This window comes from Alligator mississippiensis, chromosome 3 (genome assembly GCF_030867095.1).
Source record: "Alligator mississippiensis isolate rAllMis1 chromosome 3, rAllMis1, whole genome shotgun sequence".
NCBI classification, from domain to species: domain Eukaryota; kingdom Metazoa; phylum Chordata; order Crocodylia; family Alligatoridae; genus Alligator; species Alligator mississippiensis.
The window spans coordinates 189,116,694-189,141,418 of NC_081826.1; the positions used below are offsets into that span (position 1 = coordinate 189,116,694).

Sequence of the window (24,725 nt, forward strand, 5' to 3'; positions counted from 1 at the left end):
GACTTCAGGTTAACAAAGGACACGTTCCCAGAAATCTAGGTAGTGCTTGCCTCAGTTCTTCAGCAGCAGAACACAAATGTGAGGCCCTGTAGAATCTAGAGTAGTGGTTTCTAACCTTTTTGTACCAGGACCCATTTGTAAACATCAACAGCCAGTCCCAACCCAGTGTCCCTCACTCCTGACCTGCTGCCCCAGGCCCTAGCCCCCAGTGTGTGGGGTGGGGAGGTATGGGAGGCCCCAAGCAGACCCTGGAAGGCTGGAACTCTGACAGCCTGCAAGGGAAAAGCCATAGTTCCCCATGTTTTTCTCCTACAGAGGATCCATTTTTAAAGTTTGTTCATGACCATTTTATATCCTCTTGTGACCCACTTCTGGGTTGCGACTCGTGGGTTGAAAAATGCTGCTCTAGATGCTATGGCAACGTGCTTTTTTATACTGAATGTGTCTCAGTCTCTGATTGCTACTAGTTAGTAACACGTTAATTTGGTGTTGAGATCTATTCTGTGTGCTTTTGTTGTGTAGGTCTGCACTGCTCTGTAGAGGACACTGCTGTGCTGTGCCAAATTATGACTATGCACAGGAGATTATTGATGATGTTGCACAGATGGAAGTTCCCAAATGTAAGAAGTATTAATGAAGGGTTCCTAAATCAGGGCAAAGACCTTATAAAAAAGAAATGGGATTTCTTATTGTGACGCCCTGTGGCCGGGGTCCCCCAGCTCGCCTGCCATGACTTGATGGGATTTGTAAAGGAGGGGGTTCAGCAGTGTTCTTTCCCTTGCTGACCTGAAGATAGGGTATTCACAGGTGCGCCACGGTGGTCCTTGGGGCTCCACCTCCCCTACACCCCGTCCACTCGCCAGCTGTTCAGGTCTCTGGGCTTTTGCCCCCAGGAGGGCATTCACCCCATAACTGTGGGTCCAGTGTGGGCACCAACAATCTGGCTGGCTGCCGGGATCTTGCCTTGGTCCTAAGGCTCTAGACCCTGGCCTCAGGGTCTGAGCGATTGGAGTTAGATGAGTCTCACAAAGAGGATAGTCGCCATGGAGCTCTAATACTCTGGGGCTGGGAACTGCCTGTCCCCAGCTATGTGCCAGCTATTGCCCATGCTTGTCTGCTGTGAGGCAGTGGCTCTGGAGCAATTCCTGCCGGCGTGCCAGGTCTTGGCATGTCCGGTGCATTCCCAGCTGGCCTCTTTCCCCTGCCTACCTGCTTCTGGCGGGGTTTTTAAATCTCCTGTGGCAGCGTCCCCAGCTGACATAATCAGCTGGCCACTGCCCCGCCTGGGAAGCAGCTGTTTGAATAACCGGTGAAACACCAGCTCGTGTGGCTCTCCCCCCAACCCAGCTTGCCTGGGAGGTAGGTTTCCTGGGGTATGGGTAGCCCTGCCCTCCTTTTTGGGAATGCTGGGGTTTGCCCCTGGTGTTTCCGAGCCCTGCGGCAGTTTCCCACCACCACACTTATAGTACAAAGATCATAGATCAGCCGTTCCCAGCCTCGGGTCACAATCCGAATGAGGGTCCTGGGGGCAATGCTGGCAGTGCTGCACACAAGGGACGAGCCACGCCATGTGTTGGGAGCTCCCCTGTTCCTGGGCCACTGCCGCACTCCATTCCCAGCTGTGGGTTGCAGGATAAAAAGGTTGGGCACCACTGCTATAGGTGCTTTACCAATACAGATGGGAACTCTGCAAAGGTCCATGATGCCAAGCATATTTAGAAACTCAAACCTATTTGCCAGTATTAGTAAGGAAATATTTGTTCCCCAAATCACTATGGAGACTAATGGAGTTCAGATTTCTTTATCTTGAAGACTAAGCTGTACCCATTGTTTTCTTGAGATATGAAACCTTTCACTGGATGTTTGGGCAAAAGAGAGTGACAATTTAACTGAGTAGTTTTAGACTGTCAGTGAAGTGTGCTTTGGAAGGCTAATGGATGGATGACAATGCTTTATGAACAGTTTGGATGTTTTTCTTCATTATGTTCCTTGTGTGATATGGTTGCTGCATTTTGCGCAACATCTGTAAGATGAGTGTGAACAAAAAGTGGAAAGACTTTCTGACAATGCCAGCTCTTAGTTTTCACTTGTTTGTTTGACTACGAAAAAATAATAGAGCAATTCTGCTGCCACAAAGAACTCAGAAAGCCCACAACAGGGCAGAATGATTTTAACACTATGGATTTGGAATTTCTAGGTTTATCTTGTGAATCATGTTTGTACATCTAACAGTGCCAACATTACGTGGCATCTCGCAGCACCCTTGAAAGAATCTCAAGGCACCCCAAGGTGACATGGCATCCTGGTTGAGAGGTATTGGTATAGATAAACAGAAGGTGGTCAGAGAATGAGAAGTTGGAAGTGCACAGTGTTCCTAGTCTGAGGCTAAACAGTAGTTGTGGTAACAAATGTACTGTAACCAAGGAACTTGTGTGTTTTATGTGTGAAATTAATATCATGGGGATATTGTATGACTTATGGGTTGAGTTTTGTCCATCACTGATATAAGATTAAGCAAGATTCTATCTGTGTTTTAATATGAATAAAAACAAAACTAATTAAGCAAGAACATTGTGCAAAAATAAAACTAATATTGAAGCACATACAAGCTAGGCAGTGGAAGCAGGGGGAAGCTACCAAGGAGGAATATAACTACTTGGCCCGCACATGCAGGGAGACAGTTAGAAAGGCCAAAGCAACTACGGAGCTGAGGCTGGCAACGCAAATTAAAGACAACAAAAAGTCTTTTTTTTTAGGTATGTAGGGAGTAAAAGGAAGGTGCAGGGCAGCATAGCACTCCTACTAAATAAGAAGGAGCAATTGGTGACAGACAGGGGGGACAAGACTGAGCTATTCAGTGAGTTTTTTGCCTCAGTGTTCTTGAACAGGGATCAAGATAATTCTCCTAATGGGCTCTTAGATGGGCATGAGAGGGACACCATCCCACCAACTGTTGACGCTGACTTGGTGCAGAGTCACTTGGATGGACTGGATGTGTTCAAGTCAGCAGGCCCAGATGGATTTCATCCGAGAGTACTGAAGGAATTGGCCGGTGTCATGGCAGAACCACTGCCATGGCTGTTTGAGTGCTCGGGTCAGGTCCCGGAGTACTGGAAAAGGGCCAGTGTGGTCCCTATATTCAAGAAGGGGAGGAAGGAGGATCTGAGTAATTATAGGGCAATCAGTCTCACCTCCATCCTTGGAAAGGTCTTTAAAAGATTATGAAGGATCATATCTGTGGGAGTCCAGTGGGAAAAATAATGAAGCAGGGAAACCAGCATGGATTTGTAGCTGGTAGATCATGCCTGACCAATCTGATTTCATTTTATATCAGGGTCACAAAATGCTTAGATGCAGGAGTAGAGGTGGACGTTATTTTCTTGGATATTAGGAAGGCCTTCGATATGGTATCTCATCCCATTCTCATAAATAAATTAAGAGACTGTGATATAGATGTTTACACAGTCCAGCGGGTAGCAAATTGGCTTAGCAGTCAAACCCAGACAGTGGTAGTAGACGGGTCAGTATCAACTCGGAAGGATGTGGGTAGTGGGGTCCCGCAGGGTTTGGTCCTTGGCTCTGTACTCTTCTATATCTTCATCAGTAACTTGGATGTGGGTGTGAAGTGTACTTTGTCCAAGTTTGCAGACGATACTAAATTGTGCGGTGAAGTGCACACTCCAGAGGGTAGGGAATGATTGCAGGCAGACCTGGACAGTTTTAAAAAGTGGACAGTACACAATAAGATGCAGTACAACAAGGACAAGTGCAGAGTGCTATACTTACGGCACAAAAATATCCAGCACACCTACTGGCTGGGAAATGACCCTCTCAGCAGCACAGAAGTGGAAAGGGATCTCGTAGTCATAGTGGACTCCAAGATGAACATGCGTTGTCAGTGTCACGAAATCATCAGCAGAGCTAACTGCACTTTATCATGCATCAACATGCCTGACAAATAGAATCAAGGAGGTGATACTTCTATACAGCATTCGTCATACCGCAGTTGGAGTACTGTGTCCAGTTTGGCCGCCGTACTTCAAGAAGGATGTTGATAGACTCGAGAGGGTCCAGAGGAGGGCCATTCGTATGGTATGGGCAGGGGTGGGCAAAATATGGCCTGCGAGGCCATTCAATCTGGCCCACGGGGCCCCTAAAAAATGTAGAAAATTAATATTTCTCGGCCCTTGGTCCCTGTCAAAAATTACAGGAACCAAGGGCGGTAGGACCCAGGGGAAGCTCGGCAGGCTCCAATAACAGCAGGGCCCTCCCGGCCCTGCCCCCACAGCTCAAGGCCCCAGCTGGGGCTTCTGGCTTGGGGCAGACACCATGCCAGAACTGCAGTGGGGAGAAGGGTAGGGGGACCCCGGTCAGGGAAGGAGCATGGGGGCGGCTGGGGAAGCAGCCCCTTCCCTGCCCCATGGCTGGCGCCCTGTGCTGCAGCTGCTTGCAGCCCACATGGGGCTGCCTGTGCCTGCTGCAGACAGTCCCATGTGGGCTGCGAGCGCCTGCAGCAGGGAGCACCAGCCATGGGTCGGGGGAGGGGCTGCTTTTCCCCCCTGCGCTCAGCTTTTCCCTAGGCTCCTTCCCTGCCCGGAGAAAAGCAGCCCCTTGCCCACCCCATGGCTGGTGCTCCCTGCTGCAGGCACTGGCAGCCCACGCAGAACTGTCCAGACCAGGCACTGGCAGCCCAGGCCAGCTGCGAGTAGCTGCAGCGTGCAGCACCAGGCATGGGGCAGGCGAGGGGCTTTCCCCCCCCCTCCTGTCGTGTGTGTGTGTGTGTGTGTGTGTGTGTGTGTGTGTGTGTGTCCCGCACTCAGCACCACCTTGTAACCTGGCCCCACTGGCAGTGGGGCCGGGTTACAAGCTGGTGCTTAGTGTGGGGAAGAGCGGCTCCTCACTCGCTGTGTGGCCAGTGCCCCACAGTGCAGCTGCTCACAGCCCACCTGGGACTTCTGTGCCTGCTTCAGACCGCCCCGCGTGGGCTGCGAGCGCCTGCAGGAGGGTGTGCCGGCTGTGGGGTGCGCGAGGGGCCACTTTTCTCTGCGCTCTGCACCAGCTTCTTCCCTGCTGGCAAGCAGGGGGTCAGGGCTGTGCGCTGCCCCCCCCACCTGTACCACAGAGTTGGGGGGGCACTGGGTGTGAGTGGGCAGGGAGCCAGTGGGAGCACAGGACCCGCACCGGTGCCCTAGGGTCAGTGCCAGCGGGGCCCAGAGCAGGGTGGCAGGAGCACAGGGTCCCAGCTGGCAGAGGCTCTGGAGCTGGGCCAGCTCCCCCCTCTCCCTGCTGGTGCAGCCCAGCCCAACTCCACAGACCCCTGCTAGCCTGCGCCCTGCTTTGGGCCCCAGCAGTGCTGGCCCTGGGACATTGGTCCCAAGACATTGGGACATTGGTCCCAAGATGGTGACCAGGGGGCGGGGCACTTGTCAAGGAGCAGGGCTACCCATGCGGCCCTCAACAGCCTGCCAAAACTGGGTAAGCAGCACTCTGCCCGAAATAATTGCCTGCCCCTGAACTAGGGTATGGGCAGCAGCTCTTGGGTGCATGTACACCCCCACAGGTTTTACTTACAATGGTGCAGGTTGCCCTGCTAAGAGTGCCCAAAGGACATAGGTTGTGTTCAAAAGGGCAGTGATCGGGCAGACTGGGAAGATAAACTGTGTTGGAGTTTATCAGGATGGTAAGCCTCTGGGACCTTTTATATCAAGGGATCTCAAATTTACTGGAAGAGGAACGCACTTACAAAACTCAGGTAGCATACATTTCAGTTCCTTGCTTTCTGTATTTGCTGCCTCAGCAAACTTTCTGTCTTTAGGGTGCATTTATGTGGTGGGTATTGTCTTTTGTTTCGTTTTTAACTTCTCTAACAAGTGCCATGGCAGGTGATTAGGTGAAAGGAGAGAGAGCAGGAAGCAGCTCAGAAAAGCTGCTGCAACAAAATTCTTGTGTAGACAACATTTCAGTCATTTTTCTGGTCTGGTGTGGCGGCGATTCTCTTCCTAGACTGCATGATACTGCTGATTTTGAGAATGGTTCATTGTGGCTTAGGCGTGATACTCCCTACTAGTAGCTGTTGTCTTTCAGTACTTCAGGATGGGTTCCCAACATACATACTTCTTCATGCAGATAGTCAGATCTAATAAAACTAAGGTAAGCTCTATTTCAGACGATCCTTAGTTTTATTAATCCGGCTTTCTGCATCTATGCAGCAAAGCTGTAGTGTTGGTACAAGGTGACTCATAAATTATTTGCATTCTCATAGCTTGATAGGCACTTCATGACTTTTATGCTTACCCTGTCTTAGCAACAGCTGTGGTATAAGATTATAAAACACAGGGGTTTTTTTTAGGTATTTTGACTAGGTTCTTGAGCTACACTTCCCAGGGGAGTAACGTGGGAGAAAAGAGTTCTTAAATGGAGAAAAGTAAATACTAAAATTGTCCATCTTCAGTATTTTAAGTGGTCACTTTTTTATACAAAGAATCTTGGTTTTGTTTTGTTTTTTAATATGTTCTAATAGCAGTAATAGAAAAGGTATATAAACAATCTGCTGTGCTGCCTAGTGATTCAATTGTCTGGCTGTTCTTAGAAGTATAGAACTTTATGGTCTAGTCCTGTGAATTGCTGAATATTCTCAACTCCCATTGAATTTGGAGAGACATGAAGGTTTTTGATACTGTCTTAAATCAGCCTTTATGTGGTTGGTAAAGTAAAAAGAGAAATAATCCTAAATGCTATAATATGTTAGTCCAACTTGTGTATTTACTGAACGCTTCAATTATGCTTACTTTTCCATCATAACCGTAACAGATGATAGTTGAAGAAAAAGATAAATGATAAAATAGGGTAGAGATCATTCTAGTTCAATATGTAATAAATGTGGTTCTTGAACATTGTAAAGATTAAAAAAAAAAACAAACCAGCAAAACAATTCTTATTAATATTAAATAGGTACTTTGCATTGGTCTTTCATCAGTCCCATGGGACGCCCATGCCCGCTACGGGACAGGGAAGTCCGGGTGAGGGTGATCCCCTGCCCTCCATTAATGCTGACTTCATGAAGGAACATCTTGAGAAGCTGGATACCTTCAAGTCAGCCGGCCCTGACAATCTTCACCCCAGGGTACTCAAGAAGCTGGCGAGCATCATAACCCAGCCTCTAGCACGGATCTTTGAAAACTCTTGGCGCTCTGGTGTAGTGCCCGAAGACTGGAAGAAGGCCAATGTGGTGCCTATCTTCAAGAAAGGGAGGAAAGTGGATCCGGCTAACTATAGGCCCATTAGCCTGACTTCTATCCCGGGGAAGATCTTAGAAAAGTTTATTAAAGAGGCCATCCTTAATGGACTGGCTGACGCCAACATCTTAAGGGATAGCTAGCACGGGTTTGTTGCGGGTAGGTCTTGCTTGACCAATCTCATTTCCTTCTACGACCAGGTGACCTATCGCCTGGACAAGGGAGAAGAGATTGATGTCATATGTCTTGACTTCAAAAAGGCTTTCTATCTGGTGTCCCATGATCACCTCTTAGAGAAACTGGCCAATTGTTGCCTTGGGTCCTCCACGATCCACTGGCTGGAAAATTGGCTCCGGGGTCGGACCCAGAGGGTAGTAATTGATGGAAGTCAGTCATCGTGGTGTCCTGTGACCAGTGGGGTCCCCCAAGGCTCTGTCCTTGGACCCATACTGTTCAACATCTTCATTAATGATGTGGACACTGGAGTCAGAAGCGGACTGGCCAAGTTCGCTGATGACACCAAACTTTGGGGCAAAGCATCTGCACCAGAAGACAGGCGGGTGATCCAGGCTGACCTGGACAGGCTCAGCAAGTGGGTGGACGAGAATCTGATGGTGTTCAACGCCGATAAATGCAAGGTTCTCCACCTTGGGAAGAAAAACCCGCAGCATCCTTATAGGCTCGGCAGTGCTATGTTGGCTAGCACTATGCAAGAAAGAGACTTGGGGGACATCATTGACCACAAGATGAACGTGGGCCTGCAGTGCGATGCTGCGGCTAGTAAAGCGACCAAAACGCTGGCTTGCATCCATAGATGCTTCTCAAGCAAATCCCGGGACATCATTCTCCCCTTGTACTCAGCCTTGGTGAGGCCGCAGCTGGAGTACTGCGTCCAGTTTTGGGCTCCACAATTCAAAAAGGATGTGGAGAAGCTTGAGAGAGTCCAGAGAAGAGCCACGTGCATGATCAGAGGTCAGGGAAGCAGACCCTACGATGACAGGCTGAGAGCCCTGGGGCTCTTTAGCCTGGAAAAGCGCAGGCTCAGGGTGATCTGATGGCCACCTATAAGTTTATCAGGGGTGACCACCAGTATCTGGGGGAACGTTTGTTCACCAGAGCGCCCCAAGGGATGACAACTAGGTCGAATGGTCATAAACTACTACAAGACCGTTTCAGGCTGGACATAAGGAAGAATTTCTTTACTGTCTGAGCCTGCAAGGTCTGGAACAGCCTGCCACCAGAGGTGGTTCAAGCGCCTACATTGAACACCTTCAAGAGCAAACTGGATGCTTATCTTGCTGGGATCCTATGACCCCAGCTGACTTCCTGCCCTTTGGGCAGGGGGCTGGACTCGATGTTCTTCCGAGGTCTTTTCCAGCTCTAATGTCTATGAAATCTATGAATGGAAGAATTAGAAATGATAAATTGCTGTTACATTATAGTTTAACTAACACTTCCTAAATTTTAATTCTGCTAATATTAAAGTACAAGATATTCTTTCCTAGGAGAAGTGGTAAAGAGTACAATATATAGGGTTGGTGATGCCATGGAACTATTGTGGAAGCTAAACTAGGAAAAATCTTGCATCTTCAGCCAAGCTCAAATGTTAATGTTTAGACTTCTTTTATAGAGACTTTGTTTAGTTTTGGTGCATGTATATGTTTTAAACCACATAGCAGTGATATTCTGCTAGCAACCCTAGATCAGGTTGAATTTAAGTGTAAAGATCTTGTATTTCTGTTTATCTGTGAATGCTGCTACATTTAATACCAATGGGAGTTTTCTACGGAACACTAGAGTACAAGCTGTGGCAGGCAGGCAGAACAAGTTTCTCCAACATATTTTGCCTTTTAAAGCTTCTTGTTACCAGTGTCTCCTCTCTGAATGAAATGGGTGAAACCACTGCATTCAAAGCCACATTCTCTTCTTGAGCTATAATGAATACTGAATACTGATTTTTTTATTTTTTAATTAGTGTTTGTGCTCCGAATTTCAAGTGCTTGAGTATTATGGGATCTATCCTAAGTGTGGTGGTTACTGTTTTCGCATAGAAATGGTTCAAGTGCTAAACACAAATCCATCCATATTGCTACTCTAACAGCAGATTTGTTTTTCATAAAACAATCTAAATCATGATCCTTTAACAAGGACTAAAAGTATTCCTGTAAGTAAATACATAAAGGGGTGTTTTAAGTTTAAACGATCATTTTAGTTAGTATTGATTAAATTCAGCAGCATGATAGCGTATTGTTGTAAGGTCCTAGTTGTGTCCACACCAACAAATATGCTTACATTTAAAGCATGTGCATATTTCTATTAAAACAAGTCACGTCAGTGGGGCTATTCATATTTAATGTATGTAAATGTTTGCAACCCGAATTGTTATATCAGGAATTTTTCATTTTAATATATAACCTGTTGGGGCTGAAATTTACTTGCATCTCAGTTTGTGGGTATAAAGTTGCTAAACTAATACTTCATTTGTCCTTTGTAAGTCTGTGGAAATTTTTTTTTTTTTAAACAGCACTTGAATACACATTGCATGTTTCCTTTTTACTTTGCCCAAGGTTTTCTAAACCATGCAAAAATATCAGCTTGATGCATCCATCAACATGAGCCCACTTAAATGCATCTCAAATTGAATACCCCAATATTCCTAGCGACTGAAAATCTTGGTTGTAATCTTTCAACTAACATTCCTTTAACAACTATGCTGTATTCAGGAAAAAATTAGAAAACAGACTGGAATTATCTGATATATCAATATACATTAATTTTGTCACAAGTCTTTCCTTCTTGTCAGTGTGATTTCTCAACCACTTTCAAATGGGAATCAACTTGCATTTTAGAATAAATACTGTGTGTGTGTGTGTGTGTGTGTGTGTGTGTGTGTGTGTGTGTGTGTGTGTGTGTGTGTGTGTGTGTGTGTGTGTGTGTGTGTGTGTGTGTGTGTGTAAATTGGGAGTGGGAAGAAGAGGTTTCTAAGCTATGGATCTTGGATTTTCTAATCCCATTCTATATGTGATGTCTTCTCATTTTCCTAATTTCCTGAAACACTACATTACTTATTCTCTATACCAGCAGTTCCCAAACTGACAGACTGAGTACCAGTACCACCAATTTTAAAATGATACAGCCTTAAAATGATAAGTACTACCAGCAAATTTTTCATACACATAGGTAAGAGACTATGTATTAACATCAAAACCTTTAGTAATCGTAAAACATTGTTTTATCAGTTACAGTAGCCATATAAAACAATTGTAATTTGGAAAAAAGACATCGTAAACCAGGGGTAGGCAACACTTTTGGCCACAGTACCAAAAAACCTGCAATATGTACCCTGTAAGGTACCCAAGTGCTGGCACATAACAAAACAAAAACTGGGGCAGGTGGTACATGGCAGGATATACTGCATATTAATCTAGTTAATAATCTTTTTTTTTTTTTTTTTTACAGTAAATACCAGGTTTTCTAAAAATTCTAAACCTGGTGGCAATAAATAAAACTTCATATACTGTCTTTGTTCTTGTGTAGTCTTTTTTGTTAAACATGTTGTGATGAGAGAGAGAGGGAAGAAATAAAGGGGTGGGGGGAGAAGAGGACTGCATCCTGCCCTTTCAGTCTCCTATCTCTGCTCTTCTTGGGCCTTGGGATCCCTTGCCCTGTCTACACCCCTTATCTAACCCCCCTCAGGCTGAGGAAGTGGTCCTTGGCCTTCAGTCTCCCTAGAAAAAAAGAAAAAGAGGAACCCCCACTTGCCTGTGACCCCTGGCTCTGGGACAGGAGGGGAGTTACCTTAAAGCTGAGACTGCACTGCGCTTTTTGGCAAACAGCTCCTGGGAGTTCCAATTCCCACTAGCCATATGGAGGTGGAGCATGGCTCCCCAATGGGGCCTGTGTTTCCAGGCAGGCTTATAGGAATGGTCCCCCTTCCCCTCCCTGCTGTAGAGGCAGAGAGGAGCAGAGCTGACCGACACAAAGTTAGTATCAAATTGTAAAGCTGTAAGCTTCCCCTGTCGCTTGTGAGCCCCCTTCCCCCAGGCTACGCAGAACATTTACAGTGGCCACTACAAAAGAGGTTGTTACAAAACGTGTGCAATCTCATACGTGCTCTCCAAACATTATTGCATTGCTTTATTTCCCTTAATGAAGCTGTTTAAGGCTCTGCCCAACCCGGTGACCTTTAACCCTTGGGCAAGCTGGCGGAATGTGTTTGGCTGAATTGGCAACAGGAAGGTAAACGGTGGAGCCCAGGGTTACAGGTCAGCGCCGGATGGGCTGGCCCAGCAGCGTGGCAGAGGTCCTTTACATTTCGTTCAGGTCTAGCAGGGTCTGGACCAGCAAAACTGGTCCCCATCTTTAAGAAAGGGAGGAGGGAGGACCCGGGCAACTATAGGCCTGTCAGTCTTACCTCAATCCTGAGGAAACTCTTTGAGAAGATCATCAAGGAGCACATCTGTGATGGGCCAGCGTCGGGGATGATGCTCAAGGGCAACCAGCACGGTTTCATTAGGGGCAGGTCATGTCAGACCAACCTGACTGCCTTTTACGATCAGGTCACAAAAGCATTGGATGCAGGTGTTGCCGTGGATGTAGTCTTTCTGGACTTCAGCAAGGCCGTTGACACTGTCGACCACCCCATCCTCATTAAAAAACTAGGTGACTGTGGCATCAATGCCTACACGGTCAGATGGACTGCGAATTGGCAGGGTTGTACTCGGGTTGTACTCGGAGGGTGGTGGTGGACAGGTCATATTCGACCTGGGGGGAAGTGTGCAGCAGAGTCCCCCAGGGCTCGGTCCTTGGGCCCGCGCTGTTCAATTTCTTTATCAGCGATTTGGATGACGGGGTGAAAAGCAACCTGTTTAAATTTGCTGATGATACCAAAATGTGGGGCGAGGTGGGCACGTTAGCAGGGAGGGAAAGACTGCAGAAAGACCTGGATAGGTTGCAGGGGTGGGCTAACCTGGATAGGTTGCAGGGGTTTGGGGGAGATCTTGTTTCCCCTAGTGCCCCCCGGGATAACAAGGAATAACGGCCACAAGTTGTTGGAGAGTAGGTTTAGGTTAGTCATCCATAGGAACTACTTCACAGTCAGGGCGACTAGGATCTGGAACCGACTTCCAAGGGAAGTGGTGCTGGCTCCTACCCTGGGGGTCTTTAAGAAGCGGCTTGATGCCTACCTGGCTGGGGTCATTTGAGCCCAATTTTCTTCCTGCCCAGGCAGGGGGTCGGACCTGAAGATCTACAAGGTCCCTTCTGACCCTACTTCTATGATTCTATGAAACAGCTCTCTCAGTGAAAAAATTTTGGTTTGTTTAATGGCTTCTGATGAAGTGTGACATTCCCAATGAAAGGTCATGCCTTTGAACCAATTAATCTGTGTGAAGCCACATTTCCCTACTTTCTTCCTTCCCCCTCTCCCCCCGCCCCAAAAGGAAGTTTTATTTCAAGGGCGTGCAGTGTCACAAATAACTGTGGTTTTGACCCTGCATTCTTATGTTTAGAATAGTGAAAAGCCTCATTATGTCCAGCAAAACAACAAAATCCTAGCAATCATTCTTTGTCTTGTAGTTCGGTCATTGGTTTCACACGCATAAACGCTTCAGTCTTATGTTGCAGTTCGAAGAAGTGCTTTAAGACGGTCCTGTGACTCAGCTGGAGCACTTCAGCAAAATATGGTAGTCCATGCTGAAAGTAGCATTCCTGCAAGAGTTGGTTGAACTGCCAGTGAGAGAGAGTTCTGGGTCTGATGAATGCTATGGTGAAACCAGTGAATCACATGGTTCATGCCCAGAGAGCTTTCTAATGCAGAATACAGTGGAAAGCACAAAGCTTGTATTCTACTCAAGTTTTGCCACAAGTCCTGCCTGCCTTCCCACCATGGAGTGAGCCTTCTCGGTTGCAACACTTGCTGTCCTTTTCTAGTCCACACCTAATTTGTCCAAAGCTGAAGTCACATTGCTGAAAACAGGAAGGAATATCTAGTGGAAAGGCAGTGCTAGTTTCTGTATGCCCTGAACACTGATGAAGCTTATATCAGTGTACAGGAAGAAACCATTACAGAGCCTTTCCACTAGATGGTGAAATGATACTCTTGCATTGAAGAAATGGCTAGCCTGTGATAAGTCTGGAGGTGGGTCATCTGGCCTAATTTCTTTTCCTAGGATTTCTTCTTGGGATTATCAGCACCCTCTGTGGCCTTAACAGCAAACCGTACAACTGTGTCAACATATAATTTGCCCCCAGAAAAAATAAATCACGCATTGTTGATGCTTTGCTGAAGGATGAGAAAGTGGGAAACTTTTGTACGTGGGAGGTGGACATTTTAGGGACCTAGACTGTCCATCTTTTTTATGGATCGCAGATTATTTTTACATAAAGCTGACATTACTTTCATATTAAAACTGTAATGGGGCTGTATCACTCTTGCTTCAGAAGTTGAAATGGAAAAATCAAAGCAGTCTGTTGTTGTTTAGTGGCTATAAAGAGCTATGTGGACCCAAAACAGGGTGGGGCCTGACCTGGGCATGAAGACTTTTATGGGTGGCACTGAATACTCTACTTCAGGGCTTTTAATTACCCTCTGATCTCTCATGGAAGTTCTACTGGGAAGGAACTGAAGGAAGATGAGAGATAAGGGACCCTTTGGGGAATTTGGAAGAGATGGAAAGGTTGTCTCTCTGGCTAGTAGTGTAGCCAGTGACTTTAAAATCAGAAACTGGAATGAACATCTGGATTCAGTTTCTTTATGCTTAATTCTTAATGTTTATCAGCTCCTATATGGGGAACCTGCTTAGTTTTCAGTTTTAATAAACATTGTTTTCTCTTGATTTAGAACTGTCAGGCTGTTTCACTCATCCACTGCAATATGGAACTGGACTAGGATTTTTATAAGTAACCTCAAGTCATTAAATTAATTGATTACCTTCAGAATATAGAGAAAATATCTAGTATGCATATATTAAATCCTAATAAGTTATTAATAGGAGTGTAACAAGCCAGGGCACTGGGAGTGGCTGTGATGCCCCCTGGTGGTTACCCTGCTTCTGTTATCTCTTTTGGTCCCTTAAGCATTCTTCCTTTCTCACCTGCCACACCTTCATGGAAATAAGTACTTAGAAAAGGGAGGCTGTATTTGGGATCCTTGTGCAAGATCTATCTCATCCATGCTGAGCTTAGGTCTCATTACTCAGCCTCTTAAGGGCTTATTACGTGGCTCCAGCCACCCCTTGCACCACACCCATTCCTCACATATGTTATCAGTCATGCGTCTATTGTCAGACCCCTTGGGCCATGGCCTAAGTCCCTACCTGGACCTACCTGCCTGGGAGCTTTGCCTAGCTCTGCTATTCCCAGGTGTAGCTTCCAGGCTTGCCTACTTCACCTCTTATGGCTGCTACTGAGCACAGCATCTCAGCCTGCACTTCCCTCCTGGGCTCTTTGCCCCTGCAGGCTATTCCCAGAAACTGCATCCTGCCCTTTCAGTCTCCTATCTCTGCTCTTCTTGGGCCTTGGGATCCCTTGCCCTGTCTACACCCCTTATCTAACCCCCCTCAGTCTGAGGAAGTGGTCCTTGGCCTTCAGTCTCCCTAGATCCTGGCCCTGCTTCTAGGACAGGTGATACCACAGGCACTGTGACCCTCCTGGCTTCCCACCTTTCCAGTTTTCTGTTCTCTCCTGCCCCTCTCTGGGATACAGGCTCTTTACCTCTCTCTCCCCAGCCTCTATTCTCAGGCCTATCTCCTCTCCCTCTGGGTTATGGGCTCACCAGCCCTTGCTCCCAGGCCTCTTCATTCATAGGCCTGTTCAGACATCCTCCACCCCTTAGTCCTATCCATAAACCTCCAGAGATGTTTACCCCAGCTCAGATGCTACCCAGGAGCACCTTTCTCTGACCAGCTACAGCCTTGGGCTTATATCCCTCAAGCCTGGCCCCCTTCTGGTCAGGGACTCTCTAATTGGCCCCTGCTTCACTTGCAGGCTGCTTCTCATGCAGCGTCTTCCCCTCTTAAAGTGACAGGTACACTAAGCATTCTGTCACAAGGATTTATAATGAGGAAGGTACAAAACCTGCCTCTGTGTTGGGTTGTGGACACTTTCATACATTGGAAGATCATCTGAAATAAATTGATGAAATATGTAAGGACAAGGGCTAAGTACAGTACTTAAGATGCATTCAAATGCACAGATACAATCTGTGGAATGAGTCGTTAGGCTATAGTATTGTAGAAAAAGAGTTGGAGTAATTGTGTACTCCAAATGAATGAGCCAAGAGTTCTGTTGCAGAAAAGCCAGTAGGATCTATTAGCAAAAATGGTCCTTCTGAGTTACAAGATTAGATTTGTTCCTTTTTAATTGGCACTGGTAAGGCCTCACCTGGAGTGCTGTGTCCTGTTTTGGGCACTGCAGTTTAAATATGACATGGATAAACTGGAAAGAGGCCAGAGAAGAGTAACAAAGATCATTAGAAGTTTAGAAAATGTGATATACAAGAAAAGGTTAAAAGAAGTGGGGTTATTTAGTCTGGAGAAGAGAAGATTGAGGGGTGGGAGGATTTGGTAAGTCTTAAAATACAAGATGAGTTGTTAAAAGGAGGATGGTAATTAACAGGTGCGGGACAAGAGGTAAAGGGCTTGAAATGTAAGAAGGGAAATACAGAATAGATATCAGACAGAATTTTAGGTATGAGGGTGGTTAAGCACTGTTGCAGATTATATAGTGAAGACTCTCCATCACTGTAGAATTTTAAGGGCACGTAAGACTTTTAGTTGGGATGGTATTGATGGAAGTGATCCTGGCATTATTGGGGGGTGGCCTATAGATGGCTTCCTGAGATTGCTTCCAGCTCTGTTTTTGTCGAATCACTTGAGCTGGAAGATGGGGGGGTTAAGAAACTATAGCTCGTGAAAATAGGTAATAAGGCAACTCTGTTCCAGCCTTTGAATGTTTGGTTTGTGATAGAGGGGTGGGGTTAATGTGTCCACGCTTGTTGCACAACCTACCACAGATGGCATAATCGTCTGTCTGTGTTCCTATAAATGCAAGAACAGTGTTGTTGCCCTTGGAGAGAGAGTAAAGGCTATGAAAGGGCAAGAGGTTTCGTACAACCTCTCTTCTCATGTGTGGAAGAGAGTTGATCTAACATGAAAAAGACATGCTATCTTGTTTTATATTTTTATAATCAAGAGGGTAACTGCCCTACACATCAGCCTCCAGGTTTTGATTAGTAGATTGCTCTTAAAATAACATGCGAACTTTTGATACAGAAAAACAATCCTCAAATTAAAATTTGGCTTATCATTATAATACAAAATGTATTATCATGTAATACAAAAGTGTATTCCTAAACCAGGCCATTAGGTAGAATGTTCCATATTCATAGTATGAGCCAACCTTTTTGTCAGGTGTGCCAAAAATTATTCCCACACGCTTCCCACCTGCTGCTCTGATCCCCTTCCCATACCCAGTCTGCTGGTCTGCTTTGTTTTATTTTCCTCTGCTTCTTGCCCAATTTTGCTGCTTTGATTTGTGCTTCCTGCCCTATCTGCCACTGTGCTGCCTGTCCATTCCCTTAACTGCTGTGTGCCACACACACAAGCTGTTCCTGCCATTTGTGGTACCTATACTGCAGATTGGTCATCCCCGTTCTGCATCGTGAACAAACTTTACTGAATAAAGGGGCAATTCAGTTGAACTTTGGCAAACCTTGCGTTTGAAAACTGATCTGGGCCTGGGTATCCTGGGTAGTTAGACTCTTCACTAAAAATGCCTTTTACCTAAATTTGAACTCTGGGAAATAAGGAACTTTTAGAATGGCTAATTTCAGGTTTTGGTGTAGTACAGGTGGGCAGCAGAGACAGTCTTATGTGATCCATACCATGTAAATCATATACTACTGCCTGCATAAGATTTAGACATACTGCTATCTTGTCCTGAGAAAGTGAGCAGAAGAGAAGGCTAAACTGCTGTTCTGCTACATGCGCACTTTCTGGCAGAGGTGGGTAATTATTTGGGCTGGTGGGCCACGTAGGCAGTTCTGGGGAGCTGCTGTGGGCTGGTCAGCACTGCCTTGCCTTTCCCCTCACCCCCCACAAGAGCCTGGAGCTCACGTGCCCTGCAGCTCCTCCTTCTCATCGCCAACAGTGCACAGCCCTGGCTTGCCCTGCGCCCACTTTGGACTTGCCCTGGCTGGAGAGGACCAGCCAGAACTCACATTCACAGCCCCGACTCTGGCCTGCCCCATGCCTGCTCTGGCCTGCCCGCTCACCCATGCTGAGCAGTGACAGTGGTGAGATGGAACTTTCTGCTTGGCACAAGGCAAAAGTGGCCTCTCTCCCTCACCACTGCTAGACTCTTCTTGTTGCAGCCCCCTGGAATCTGTGCCTGCAGCTCCTCTCCATCACCAGAGAGAAGGCAGTGGTGGCTCCTCTCCATCACCAGCAGGGCAGTGGTGGCAGTGCAGAGGAGCCACAGGGCAGCCTGGGTGTGGGCTCTGGGTGGCTGCAGTAAGAAGGACTTGGCAGCAATGCAGGGGGATGTGGGGTACACTTTTCCCCCACGCTGAGCAGCAGCTTCTGCCTGGGGTCGGGGCTGTGTGCATGGATCCCCACCAGTACTGTGGGGCTGGGGCCTGTGGTGGCAGCAGCCAGAAGGAGCCCCTGCTGCTTGGGCTGCTTAGAAAGGCAGTCCGACTGTGGAGCCACCTCAGCCCCACTGTGTGCCCAGGAGGCAGTGGGATGTGCCACGGGCCAGACAGCGCCTTGACCAGGTGGGACCAGTGGACCCGCCGTGGCCTGGGCAAAGTCCCTTTTCAGGCTGGGTCTGGCCTGCAGGCCGTATTTTGCCTACCCCTGCTTTATAGGATGACCGTGGGCTATGCATCTCAGGCACTCCACAGTGCTCTTCCCTGGATTCATAGGTTTCTAGTTGGAAGGGACCTGGTAGATTATCAGGTCTGACCCCCTGCTTCAGGCAGGAAAGAGCACTGGGGTTAAGTAACCCCAGCCAGATGTCTGTCTAATCTCCTCTTGAACACCTCCAAGGTAGGGGAAAGCACCACCTTCCTTGAAAGCCCAGTCCATATTTTGGCAACCCTTACCGTAAAGAATTTCTTCCTTATGTCCAATCTAAATCTTTTCTCCTTCAGTTTGTGGCCATTATTTCTGGTAACCCCAAGGGGCGCCCTGGTAAACAGAATGTCCTCTATTTCCTGCTGACCCCCTCTGATGTGTTTGTAGGCAGTCACAAGATCACCTCTTAGCCTTCTCTCTTGGAAGCTGAAGAAATTAAGGCCCCTCCGTCTGTCTTCATAGGGTCTTATCTGCAGGCTATCAACCATATGAGTAGTCCTCTGAACCCTCTCAAAGTTATCCACATCCCTCTTGAAGTGTGGCGCCCAAAACGACACAATATTCCCTCTGCGGCCTCACCAATGGTGCATGGAGGGGAATTATCACTTCCGTAGATCTGCTCATGGTGCACCTGCTGATGCAAGAAAGAGCCTTGCTTATTACCTTGTCACACTGGCGACTCATGTCCATTTTTGTGTCAACCAGGACTCCGAGATCTCTTTCCACTGTTGTGGTACTCAGAATGGTACCCCCCAGTCTATAGGTGTGTTGCACATTCTTTCTTCCCAGCTGCAGCACCTTGTATTTATCCTTGTTAAATTGCATCCTGTTCTGATCTGCCCACTTCCCCAGTCTGTCCAAATCTGCCTGAATTCGCTCCCTGCCCTCCAGTGTGTTTACTATACCCCATAGTTTAGTGTCATCTGCGAATTTGGACAAGGTGCTTTCAACACCATCCAATCGCTGATGAAGATATTAAACAGTACTGGTCCAAGGACAGAGCCTTGGGGGACACCAGTGCCCACATCCCTTCCAGGGATAAACTAACCCATGCACCACCACTCTCTGGGTATGTCCCATAAGCCAGTTTTTCACTCATCTTACTGTGAAAAAATCCACATCACAGCTACTTAGTTTGCTCGTAAGAATTGGGTGCAACACTGTGTCAAAAGCCTTTTTAAAATCCAGGTAAATAATATCTACTTCCACTCCTGCATCTAAGGACTTTGTGACCTGGTCATAAAAAAGAGACCAGGTTAGTCAGGCGGGATCTGCCTGCTGTAAACCCATGCTGGTTGCCCCTTACCATTGTGTTACCTACTGGCCCCCTGCAAATGTGATCCTTTATGATTTTTTCTAAGGTCTTGCCAAGAATAGAGGTGAGGTTAACTGGCCTATTATTACCGTCAAGTGGAGTACCTCACTTGCTTGAAGATGCAAAGAGAGATTCTGTGCAGTGTCTCTGGAGGGATGCAGCACAAGGGCAGAGTCCTGGGTCAAAAGTAAAAGTGGCTGTAAACTACTGTTGCTTTACTTACACCAGTGACAGTCAAGCTTTTTGGCAGGTGTGCTACTAATCAGCCTTTCTTGTGTGCCACTTTGATCCCCTTCCCCTGCCTGCTCTGATGCTCTGCTTTCTGCTGCCTACTCTGTGCTCCCTGTCCAGTCTTCTCTTCCTCCTGCTTCCTGCCCTGTGCTCTCAGCCTGATCTCCTGCTCTGTTTCCTGGTCCCTGCCTTATCTGCTGCTGTGCTGCTTTGTCACCTTTCTGTGTGTGGCAGATCAGGGGCTGCCCATGCCACTTGTATCACGAGTACCTCAGTTGGCCACCCTTACCTAGACTGTGTATGGGTTGCCATGCCACTTGGAAACTTAATAGGACAGAGTGCTCAGACTGCAAATCTGTGGTGCCTGTAGGTGCAGCATACACTTACATTACACTTTATTGAAAGTTGTGTAGGTTGTTTGTTATTGTCCCTCTCCAATCCCTCTCTTTCTCTGGAGATTCTGATGCACTGTTTACATCATAAGTATAATTACTTGTTCTTTTCTTTTTATGCTGGTTGCTTTCAGAGATTGTGAGATAGAGCTTCATTCTTTTATGTTTGAGTAATTTGGGGAAATACTCTGAAAGTGGTTAATTTAGGCTCAGCTTGACCTCAGATAATGTGGACTCTTCCCTGAGGATGCTCTGGCTCAAAATTCCTCCGATCACAATTTGGACTCCTTCAGGCAAAGTATTGGGAATGAAGAAGGATTGTAGCAGTGTCTGTTCTTGTGGTAAATCATTTGTACTATTACACCAATGTCCAAAAAGTGTCACAGATACTGCAAACCAATTGGAAGATGTGGTGCCTGCCCTAAACATCTTACAGTCTATAAAAACTTGCAGTAAAAGGGTAAATAGCAACATTTACAATGAAAATAAGTAGCATGGAAAGGAATTGGAATTCTTTTGAGAATATGTGTAGAGCCAAAATGCTGTTGTGCTGGCTAATGTAAACACCATTGTATCTTGGAGGGCAGCCTGTTGAATGCCATACCAGTTGTAGTTTGTAGGCAGACCTTTAAAGCAGTCCTAGGTAGAGTAAATTGGAGTAGTCTAATTTATAGGTAACCAATATATGAGCTCTATTATTAGATTCAAAGATCACGTGTAAATATTTGACTAAAGGATGTAAACAATATTTGCAGTTGCTAAAACTAGCCATATGAATAGCTAGGAAGAAAAAATATTATTGGATGCAAGGATTTTTTAAAAAGTAGTTGATACAAATAAATTACTTTCTGCCACCACTGTGACTAGGAAAAAATCTCTCCAAACTTATTTATAATTTTATAAAGAGATAAAAAGAAAACTTTTATAATAGATTTTTTCTACATCTGTAACTTCAGCATTGTTACTGTGATGTTATCAAGTCTAGTTCTGTTTTCTGAAATTAAGAAGTGTGATGCCAGGTATCATGGTTTCAGAGCAAGTTGTTCCTTTTGTCTTCTCTGAGGGCATTCCTGTCAAGCAATGGGTTTCCTGCTTTTTGGGGTAGATATTATGATTTTCCCGCTGTGTCATGCCCTTGGCCATCATCCTGTTTGTACCAACTGTGATTATTCAGAAAGTGACTGGGTTTAGCTACCTTCTGTTCTTCTCTTTGGGGAGCAGTGACCAGTCATCAATACAGTGACACAAACTAGTCTTTTCTAGCTAAGTACTTAATCACAACAGTAGGAACAAAATGTAATGAGAGAAAAGGCGTTTGACGTAAAAAGGTCAATCCATATTTAGTTTGACTTATCTCAGACCTGTGCAGCCTTAAATTCAGTCTGGTCCCCAGCAGTTTGATTCACATGCTGCCCTGTTTTTTTAGGCCCTATTAGTCCACCTCAGAGTTTTCTGTTCAAGTCCCACCTTCTGTGGTAGAACTCAGCATAGGTGGAAGTAAAGTTTCAAAAACCAGTGACATCTGCTCTGTCCTTTGAAGCCAGGACTCCCATGCTGTGGAATATACTCAATAATAATCAAGTTCCTTAAAAACATTTGTGAGCAGAATCTGTAGTTTTGCTTTCATAAAATGTTTTTTAACCAAATTACTATTTTATTGTTAATACTTATTATGATACTACTTACAAAACAATCTTTAACTCCACAGACTTTAGCAGTTCCAATAACCTTTTTAAAATATATTTTTTCAATCAGGGGTTTTCATCCTTTTTTAACAAGTGTTCCCCTTCTCTCTCAAAGTTTCAGCTCATATACTCCTTGATATTTTTTTCTTGTTTTTAAGGGGGAAGGGGCAGATGGAGGCCCCTGCAGTAAGGGAGGAAGTGGGGCAGGGGCAGGCACTGCACAGCTGGGGCAGGGTGCAGGCCAGAACCACAAGTGGCTTGTCCAAGGGGCCCGGGGAGGGCGGTGCGGCTCCTGCCACTGCATGCACCCTGGGAGACATGGGGGGCATGCGCCCCTGGATCTGCACATCAGATCGAGGCCTCAGCAGTAGGGGAGGGAGTGGGGCTGGGGCAGGAGCTGCCCAGCTGGGGTGAAGCACAGGGCTAAGCTGCTTGTGGGGGAGGTGTCTCCTGCTGCTATGTGCACCTCCGGGAGGGCATGTGGGGCGTGTGCCCCCAGATGTGTGTGGGGCACAGGTAGGCTGTGGCCGATGCCAGGCTCTTCCTGGTGGGGGCGGGGCTGGGCTGTGCTTGGGTTGGGTGGCGGCAGCACTGGGAGGAGGAGTTGGGGAGAGGGGGGGCTATGGGCACTCCTGTAGCCCCACTCATATAAGACCCCATGATGAGGGAGGGAGTGGGGCTGGGGCTGAAGTCTGAGCAGGGGCAGGTGCTGGCCAGCTGGGACAGAGTGCAGGACGGAGCTGCAACCAGCTTGTCTGGGTGGCCTGGCAGGTGGCGGCTCCTGCTGCTGCATGCACCCCAGGAAGACATGGGGGGCATGTCCCCCCAGATCTGCGCAAGGGCGTGCTGGGGCTATGCCGGGCTCTTCCTGGCAGGGGCTGGGCTGGTTGCACTCGGGGCAGACAGCGGTGGCACAATGGCGGGGTTAAAGGGGAGGGGCTGCAGCTACTCCAGAATTCGCTGTATCCCCCCCTCCCCAACTCCCTTGCCCAGTATAGCCCCACCCAACATCCTCTCCAGAAACAGCTTAGTGCTGTCCAAGCCCACCCCGCCCCACCCTACCTGTACATTTGGGAGCACATGCCCCCCTTGCCCTCCTGGGGTACTTCCAGTATTAGGAGCTGCCAGACCCCACACCCCCCAGATGAGCTGCACATGGCTCTGTCCCACGCTCTGCCCCGGCCCAAGCCCCACTCCCTCCCTCACCAGGGGAGTCTGCCGGGGATGGGGGTGCTGCAGCCACTCCAGAATTTGCCACAGCCCCCCCATCCCCCTCCCAGTGCTGCCGCTGCCTGCCCCAAGTGCACCCCTACCCAGTTTACTGCCACAAAAAGTCCAATGCTGCCTCAGCCACAGCGGCAGCCTGCCCCACCCCATACGCAGATCCAGGAGCACATGCCCCCATGTCCTCCCAGGATGCACATATTGGCAGGAGCTATCCCCCCACCCCCAATGCAGCTCAGTCCTGTGCCCTGCCCCAGCTGGGCACCTTCTGCCCCAGTCCCACTCCCTCCCCCACACCCCTTCCCCCACAACAGACTTACCAGCTGGGTCCAGCTGGTCTCCTGGCCGCCTGCGTGCTGCGCTGCGGCTGCACTCGCACTGCAGTTATCGGCCACATCAGTTCTGCATACCCCCTCCGGCCCTTTTAAGTATCCCTGTGGGTACACGTACCCCCGGTTGACAAACACTGTTCTAGATAATTTGTAGGAGACAAAGAATTATACTATTATGTCAGTCGTTGAAATTGGTGGCCGCCTGCAATAACTCATAAAAGAGTGTAAATTCTCTTGATTTTTGACAGGCCACTATGACAAATTGAATAAAAAGGGAAAGTGATGTCAGAAGTATTTTGTATAATTAAAATAAATGTATTGTATTTGGGCTTGAAAATACAATGTAACACTGAATCATCTAGAATAAAAGGGTGATTATTCTTTTGTTTTCAGCTGTTTTATTCTGTGAAATAATGCAGTCTTAAAATTTTAAACTTTAACCGTTCTCAGTCACGTTGAGATTCCAAAAATTCATTTTGTTTCATAATGCTTCTGTACTGTCTTAAAAATGTCAGTTTCTCATCTTAGATGTGGTATCTTTTGTATCTCTAAATATTTACAAAATGAATATTTGGGATTTATAACTTATTAGGACAGTTTGATGCAACAACAGCAGGTACCAGGGGATCTGAAAGACAAACAGGATACAATGAAGGAGGAATATGACATTTCAGCTACAAGGCACTCACCAGGCTTGAACTCAGGACTCCTAGTTTGTGCTCTGACTTTTGAGCTGTAGGGCTCAGGTGATAGCTAGTCACAATTTTTGTTACTGCAGGTCTTTAAAAAAATAGCAGGGGTAGTTCATTTCATTTCTGGAACATTTGGCAATTCAAACAGATGGATTGTGGTAACATTTTAACCACATCCATTTTTTCTAACTTAACCTAATTGTTATCTATTTAAAAATACACGTGGTAGATTACTGTTACTGAAAACAATTATCATGCATTGATTTTTGTTTTCTTTCTAGGCACTTGAGAGAGAAGACAACAATAGCAGTAACATCCAAAGGTTGCTATGGGTTAGAAGATGAGAAAGGAACAGCATGCACTTCAACAAGGCGTCGTTCCACACCTCGCAACTTAGTAGGGTTGACAACTGGCATGTTTGAGTCCATAATGGTTCAGGTTCTGAGACAAGAAGAACAGCTGAGATTAAAAGAAGAAAAGAGGTAAAAGAAATAAGTGAAGTTGTAGTTGTGCCTTTTCTTCTCTCAAATTTTTCTTCTTTTGTAGGCTAAATATTGCTGTATATGTTCCTTCTGGTGCAGAATTTACTTTCAAGATAGTGTAGTCACAAAGTAATCAGTTTTCATTCATCTCTTTTCTTATAAAATATTCTCAAATGCGCTGTGGGAGTTAAACGGCTAGTATTTTAACATCAGGAAATGTGTAATAGATTTTGAAAGACTAGATACAAGACCAGCGTATAGCTATTCCTTGTTTTCTGATT

At 46.7% G+C, this 24,725-nt stretch overlaps 1 protein-coding gene across 1 annotated transcript in view; it reads left to right on the top strand.

Moving 5' to 3' along the window:
* The window catches only part of KIAA2026 (KIAA2026 ortholog), a 98,232-nt gene that overhangs the window by 4,695 nt on the left and 68,812 nt on the right, over positions 1–24,725 (top strand). Inside the window, exon 2 of the mRNA XM_006268905.4 lies at positions 24,244–24,444. Coding sequence (XP_006268967.3) covers positions 24,244–24,444 — 201 coding nt within the window. The remainder of the gene's footprint in view (positions 1–24,243; positions 24,445–24,725) is intronic.